This window comes from Papilio polytes, unplaced genomic scaffold (genome assembly GCF_000836215.1).
Source record: "Papilio polytes unplaced genomic scaffold, Ppol_1.0 DF824269.1, whole genome shotgun sequence".
NCBI lineage: Eukaryota > Metazoa > Arthropoda > Insecta > Lepidoptera > Papilionidae > Papilio > Papilio polytes.
The window spans coordinates 2,354,896-2,362,282 of record NW_013524935.1 but is presented as its reverse complement, the minus strand read 5'-3'; the positions used below and the strand labels follow the sequence as shown (position 1 = coordinate 2,362,282).

General features: G+C 32.1%; 3 protein-coding genes across 5 annotated transcripts in view; 1 reads left to right on the top strand and 2 right to left on the bottom strand.

Moving 5' to 3' along the window:
• The window catches only part of LOC106106127 (leucine-zipper-like transcriptional regulator 1), a 10,849-nt gene extending 7,567 nt beyond the window's left edge, over nucleotides 1-3,282 (bottom strand). For all 3 annotated transcript variants that reach the window (XM_013286669.1, XM_013286677.1, XM_013286686.1), the window contains exons 1-6: nucleotides 2,873-3,282; nucleotides 2,539-2,690; nucleotides 1,921-2,092; nucleotides 1,395-1,531; nucleotides 839-953; nucleotides 188-351 (exon numbers count right to left, since the gene is read on the bottom strand). In XM_013286669.1, the coding sequence (XP_013142123.1) occupies nucleotides 188-351; nucleotides 839-953; nucleotides 1,395-1,531; nucleotides 1,921-2,092; nucleotides 2,539-2,690; nucleotides 2,873-2,875 (743 nt within the window). In that variant the 5' untranslated portion in view covers nucleotides 2,876-3,282. The remainder of the gene's footprint in view (nucleotides 1-187; nucleotides 352-838; nucleotides 954-1,394; nucleotides 1,532-1,920; nucleotides 2,093-2,538; nucleotides 2,691-2,872) is intronic.
• Nucleotides 3,283-3,509: 227 nt separating this feature from the next.
• Nucleotides 3,510-5,674, top strand: LOC106109101 (ran-specific GTPase-activating protein-like). Its single transcript, XM_013290507.1, has 4 exons — nucleotides 3,510-3,632; nucleotides 3,705-3,896; nucleotides 4,031-4,265; nucleotides 4,364-5,674. Exons 1-4 carry the CDS (start codon nucleotides 3,621-3,623, stop codon nucleotides 4,612-4,614), a joined length of 690 nt encoding a protein of 229 aa, XP_013145961.1. The 5' UTR covers nucleotides 3,510-3,620; the 3' UTR covers nucleotides 4,615-5,674.
• Nucleotide 5,675: 1 nt separating this feature from the next.
• On the bottom strand, nucleotides 5,676-7,189 carry LOC106109090 (endoplasmic reticulum resident protein 29). Its single transcript, XM_013290496.1, has 2 exons — nucleotides 6,488-7,189; nucleotides 5,676-6,390 (listed from the first exon to the last, which is right to left on the bottom strand). Exons 1-2 carry the CDS (start codon nucleotides 7,034-7,036, stop codon nucleotides 6,178-6,180), a joined length of 762 nt encoding a protein of 253 aa, XP_013145950.1. The 5' UTR covers nucleotides 7,037-7,189; the 3' UTR covers nucleotides 5,676-6,177.
• Between the last annotated feature and the right edge of the window lie 198 nt (nucleotides 7,190-7,387).

The window sequence follows — 7,387 nt, the reverse complement described above, 5'->3', positions numbered from 1 at the left end:
GGGGCATGACCCCTATGAATTTGTGAAATGAAAGGAAAAAAATAAAATAGTAAATGATATTTTAATAATGTAGTAATTAACACACACAGCCTTAGAAATAAACGCGGTACAAAGTAAAACTTAGGAATAAACTGAGTATAAGCTAAATTTGTACTAATATTTGTACTAAGGCTGACAGAATACTTACGTATGTGTTTCAAAGTCGAACTGGAAGAGTGCGTTGGTGATCTTAGCGCCGCTCTGTCCGCTGAAGACGTACATCTTGCCGCGCGCCACCGCCACCGGGAAGTTGCAGCACGTCGGCGGACACTGCCCCTTCTGCTCCACGCGCTCCCATTGACGATTCTCACCCTGTGTACATTTATTTATTCCAAACATAGCGTAATCCTTCACAATTTAGGAATTAGGCCAAACCGTGCGTCCCTCCCGAGATTGCTTATATGACCTGAAGGTCGAAGGGGTTATGATGGTTGTGGGCTGTCGAAAAACTGAGGGAATAACAAACATTCGTGAGAACGCTTTCGTAATGTCATAGTTAAAATTTGTATTAAATTTGTAAACCAGGTGTAAAGTACACCAACAATCATACAAATATCGATGTTGTGGATACTTTCTTAAAACTGTCAAGAAAATATTCGTGATAAACCCCTTGAATTCCTATTTGATATTGATATTTTTAGCCAATGTGGGTAGATCGGAAAAGCGACACACAGAAATTAGCAACTCCAAGTCATGGTAAAAAGACACATGGAAATAAAATTTACAGATTAAAAAAACTATTTTGCATTTAAAAACTGAAATCCATTGAATTTAAAAAAATCTTTGAATTGAAACTCACAACTAAGTTGACCGTCCACATATCATTAAGTCGTGCGTTTCCGTCGTAGCCCGCGAAGATCCAGAGCTTGTCGTCGTACACCGCCGCCCCGTGCGCTGACCTTGGCACGGGCTCCCTGACAATATTCACTAAATATATACAAAATTTACTTCTAACATCCATTAATTACATCCAAACTTTGTTTTACAATAAGACCACAACACAATAAAAACTTTTACGATCTGTTCTTTTTTAATATCTCCTAAGGAATACAGTGTTTTTGACTTTCAGCCAAATGTACATTTAGGTTAATGGCTGTCAAACAGTAAACTAATATATTTTTAATTTTTGGCACACAATAAATCTGGTTTTGGATGATATTTCCATCATTTCATTAGCTGAAAAAGTATATTTGTTTCATTTTAGCTCCTTCTTGTTTGTTATGATTTTGCTAGATAATTACCACTATTTAAAATAAAAACTAGCCAAAATAAATTTCCTTTGAAATTCAGATGTGTACAATTTACATATAGAGGATAATATATATGTTTACCTATTATGAAAAAAAACCACTTACGGGCCAGTAAATCTCCACTGCACCCACTGAGCACTAGGAAACTTGTATTCAAATAGGTCATTTTTATTTGTCAGGTTGGAATTGGCGAGTATGTCTCCAGTATAGCCTCCAAACACAAACATTGAAGACATGTGAACCTGAGAAACAATAATCACAATAGAAACAGTAATCTTACTGATATTATAAATATAAAAGTTGACATGGATGGATGGAGGGATGTTTGTTAGAGTTTGTAGCCTAAACAGCTGAGTGGATCTCAATGAAATGGCATAGATGTAGAGGATAGTCTGGAAGAACACATAGGCTACTTACTTTTGTGTTTTTTTTATTCCACAAGGAAAGAGTCACTGGTGAAAGCTAGTACAGAATAATTCTTATGTATTAGCTAGTGTATACTTTACCACAATAAGGTTGTTATGAGCCCCCTGACTGATTTATGCCAAGCAATAGTTTAAGTAACTATTAAATTATTCTGAGTACTGTGGTTGGTATAATATTGAAATAGATTTTTCTATTTCATACTTACCACAGCAGAATGATGATATCTTGGTGCTGGAGGAGTGCCCATACAGCCTGTTTTAGTCCAGGACATTTCTTTGATATCAAATCTAATCAGATCATTTAACATGGACTTTCCGTTATCACCGCCAAATACATAGATAGCATCTTTATATGCTACTGCTGTATGTTTGCTCCGTCTGAAATAATTGTTAAAGTAACATCAGCATTACTTATGCAACTACATTTTGCCTGCTTTTAAAAAGTAAGTAGCCTATGTATGTTACATCTATTCTGAATTTCATTGACATCCATTCAGCCATTAAAAAGATTCCTAACAAATGTCTATCGATTTATCTAAAGTTTTACAATATCAGTAAGAAAAAAGATTTATTTGAGGGGAATGTTTTACTATTATAGGCTGTAGAATATAAGTCAAGTACAATATTGATCACTATCTTAAAATAGCCATAGCTATTACAATCAGCAATTTGTATGTATTAAATAAATCAAAATGTACTGGATTCTTTTAATAATATGACATTTTATTTCTAGAATTTTTTAATCCACACAGATGAAGTTGTGAGCAAAGCTAAGTGTTAAAATATTGGTTATTATGTAATAAACATTTGTAAAAAATATGTACCTGGCTCCAACAAACTCATAGCACTCCGACATGCGTTTCCATTTATGTACCGTTTCAAATGGACCAAATTCCATTCTTAAATTGATATCTAGCTCATTAGGATTCCGCAGCTGTTCCGTTATCATCTTACCAATATTCTGCATGTGGACTGCCTAAAAACAAATAATAAAATTGAAGGTGGCTTAAAGTTATTTTTTTTAACATTCCATAACTTCATCACAGTATTTCCAGTGCACCACAGATATCATTATAGATATTGTTAACATTATTTTTTGAGATTACACACGTTTATACAAATTTTAAATTAAAGTTTAAATCCTCTGTAAGCACTTACCATTTCAACGTTTAGTTGGTCTCGTTGTCAACAGAAATAGGAAACACAACAACCATAAAAATTGAATACGAACTAAATGCTACTGTTTCCAGGGCATCAGTAAAGTAGAAAGAGTTCTTTAAATATGTACGCAAATAGGTCGAGATAGATTTATCCTATTGGTCATTGACTTTTACCGGAAAATATTAGAACAGCTGTAACATTGTTAGTAAAATCTAATATTTTACTATTGATTGAAGATGCCTGATGAGTCGCGTAGATGTGTTAAGAAAAAACTACAAATTGTTTTTTAACTGGTCCGCGAATGTTAACTGAAGCAGATTGAACATGAACCAACCAAAAATATAAACACAATTGTAAATATAAATAAATCAATATTCTCGTAAATCAATAAATCAAACTTTTAAGGTCAAGGTTAAAAAGGCAAAAGTGTCAGTTTTTCAGCCACGTTTCCTTCATAAACTTTTCCATATTAAAATTATCCTTTTACTATTGTATCAAATGGTTTAATTCTTTTTATATATTGATTTTAAAACAGATTTCGTATGATTTTTTAACTTAAACGTTTGTTCTTCTTGGTGATTTCCAAAATTACAATATTTAAAATGACAAGAATCATACGAATGCCAACTGCCTTTTTAATAATCTGTGCTGCCTTAACTTAACCCAAGTTTGATTCTTTTGTACATTTGTATTTTTGAAAAGCATTAGAAAAAGAAAGTAAACAATTTTTCTTTGTGGCTTTGCAATGTCTTCGCTGGTAAATGCATTTTTTTTTGCTTTTTACGTTATCTGCGTATGAATTTAAATTACAGCGTATGTTGTTGTTTAGAAAGAAGAAAGCGTGCCGCGCTGTTGCGCGAGTGAGGCCGATGAAGCAGAGACGCCTGAACATGACCCTCACTTCGATCCCATTGTATCTTTACCTCTCGTAGACATTCATACTAATGAAGAAGATGAAGAGGAGCTGGTCAAGATACGCGCGAGATTGTACAGATATGATACCGGTGACCACGAATGGAAGGTACAAATAATAAATTTTGATAAGGTTTTTCTCGTTTTAAAATTGCTTTTAACCGTAACACGTAAATGTCTTTGATTTCATTATTATTAAAATAAAAGAAAACCCTTTGTTTTTTATGCTTTCTATGTTTTTAGGAACGAGGCACTGGTGATATAAAATTATTGAGACACAGATCTAACAACACTGTCCGTGTTGTTATGAGACGGGATAAAACGCACAAAGTGTGTGCTAACCACTTTATAACACCTGACATCAGGATGAATGTGCACTGTGGATCTGATAAGGCTTTCAATTGGTCTGTATTTGCCGATTATGCAGATGAAACTTGTAAACAGGAGTTACTTGCAATAAAATTTGGAAATCCACAGAGTAAGTATACAAACATTTATATTCTATGTATATTTTTAGTTTTACCTGTAAATAGAGAACTGCTCTAAATTATATATTAAATTTCTATGTTTTAACAGATGCCGAACTATGGAAGGCCAAGTTTGCTGAGGCTCAAGAAATAGTGAGAACAAAATGCAGCCTGTATACTCAAGATCAATCTTCAGATGATGAAAGTAGTATCACAAGAAGTGAAGATACTGACACTCCTGAACCTAAGATTGTGGATAGATCACCCGAGGAAGACGGCAAGAGTGAAAATATAGATTTAAAAGATGGTGTGTTACTGAAGTTGAAGGAACTTAAAGTTGATGGTGAAAAAGTTGAATAACTTTGATGAACTTTATTCTAATAATTTTAAACTTTTGACATACTTAAAATAGGGAGTAAATTGCGAAACTGTATTTGTTACAAAATGTTTATGGGTTGATGAATGTTTTTATTGGGTGTGACAAGAGCTGTGAAATGTTGGCATCGAAAAAAGGTTATGGAGTATTCCTGAGAAAATGTATTTGATAAATGTTCATATGTCTTATATTAAGCAAGCATTTATAATTACATAAGTGTTAGTATAGCATATCAAAACATTTGTAGTAAATTTAATCCTTGACCAGTAATAATTAAAATTCCCTTTTTATTACTTTAAAATTAATGTGTAATTTCATATAAAGTATATGTATTAATCCATTATCTTCTTGGAAACAGTTTTCATCTGTAATGCCTAGTTCACAGTTGGACATTAGTGTTATTGTTAGCTGGACTGGCATTCAACTATTGTAAAATAACTAGTACCAGTGAGTTTATTCAATTTTTGACTAGCCTACACTACTGTCCAACTGTACTGACAAAGTGTGCATTGATTATTAAGTTCTTTTTGTGAAAATGAAGATTTGTTTTGCATATGTTTATTATTCCAGAATCTTTTTTTTTACCTGATAAGCAATTAGTATGATAGTGTATGAATTTTAGTGATAACATTTTGCATAATAAACCACAACTTTTTGAAAAAACAACCAATTCAATAGATTTATATTAATAATTCTCATTATTGAATTTGTTGAATGAATACTTTCCTTCAACAGGTTCTATAATGTATTTTAAACCAATATAGTTGGAGGTTATCTATTATATTTCAGTCAAAAGTCTCATTGTTATTTCTCTACTATAATTGAAGTATTTTAAGGAATTTGATTTTTTCTATAATCCATTTTTACTACACCAGATCTTTTAAGATCTTGTATGCCCGTCTTATTAAATTTTCAATGCAATTGTTAAGTTGGACTCAAGGACATAATGTTGCACCATAAAATAACATACTTTTGAATATAGGTACAATACTTTTGTAACAGTCTTTATTTGTGGTTTTATATCATAATAAATAATAGAAATAAGTGGTTTTTCATATTTTATTGTGTTGGAACCTTTCACAGAGAATAAGCATTTTTTTCATGGTGCCAACAGGATGCAATACCTTACAATTTAAATGCAAGTCCTAAAACTAATTATAAATAAATCATTCTCTTCCTTTGGTACATTTAATTATCCTATAAGTAAAACATTAAAGTATAAGTGGATGGAATGAAAACCTGTACAAAAAAACATGTTTTGTATAAATAGCAATCTGATTATCAAATATTAAATATTCTTTGAGATTTGGTCATTTTGTTGGTATACCACTTTTAAATAATTTAATAAAACTTGAACCCTTGAATTCCTTTAACATTAAAAAATTGAAGTGAATCCTACAATTTGTTATATGAATGAGAAGTTAACAGATGTGATGGTGGTAGTAAACTTGTGATTGTAAATATTCTCATACATAAAATGTTTGACCAAATATTGGTTGGTTTAAATAATCAAGTAGCGGCATAACCATATAAATGTATTTCTAAATTCACAAATCATCTTTCAAATGAGATTTTTGCTTATCAACAAGTTGGAAAGATTGCAGAATATTAAGCCTGATACCCAATTCCTTCTTCTTTTCTTCCGATAATTTACCATTTAGAAGTTTCTTAACTCTTTCATTTTCTAATTTAGTAAATTCATCACCCTTTTCTAGACTCTTTTCCATGATCAGTTTGTAAATTTTTCCAGCAACAGAATCCTAAAAGTAAAAAATATATGTTAGACAAGTTTTAATAAAAATAAATGTCATACTATGTAATATTGTGACCTGCTGATAAGTCAAACATAATGCTTACCTTCTCTGGAATTTTCTCTAGAGCTGCTTTTGTCTCTTTTAATATTTCTTTCTTTTTGTCCTGATCAGCATTTATGAATTTAGCAGCAAGCTTATCAAGTTCCTTAACGCACCCAGGTAAACTTAAATACAGGCCAGTTTTTTCACGGACGAACCGGCGCAACTCATCAGCTGAGAATCCCTTTGAGTCGTCAAACAGTATAGGCTCATTTTTGCCTTTAACAAATAGCTTAACTATTGGGAAATTATCTTTCGTAGCACCATACTTCTTAGCGAGCTCTTCGTTATCTTTTTCCCCGTAATCTTTAACTCCAACTTCAGCCACTAATAGATCCTCAACGTCTTTTGAGTCCTTAGCGAGAGCCACGAATGCATCATGTTTGTCTCCGTAAGGGAATGCTACATCAAACTTTACTAGTGAAGCTTCAAATTTTTTGATAACTTTATGAAAAGAATACTCATCCAATTCAACAGAACCGCTAGCTGCAGTAGTTTCAGTAATAAGAGTTGCAGAGAAAATTGCCCATACAAATATAAAGCACCGCTTCATTTTCGGTACCTGAAACGCAAAGACAACTTTTCTGGAATATAACACTATTCTCCTTATCACAAACGAGTATACTCGGTGAAATTCAATTTTAAATTATCAGTTGACAATAACAGGACGCGGTTTTATTGACACCGGCATCGGCGTAAGCATGTTTTGTTTTCCATTCTAAAAAATCATAATTTAATTTGTCGTTCCGTTTCTTTGAATTTTGAAAATTTGTTATTATTTAAGTTTAAAATAATGAGCATAGAAAAGGTTTTGGATTTTAAAATTTGGATTAAGTAACAGAAAATCTATAATTAACTAATAACTAAATTCCGATTTCGTTGCGTTGCGATTGAAAAAACATAA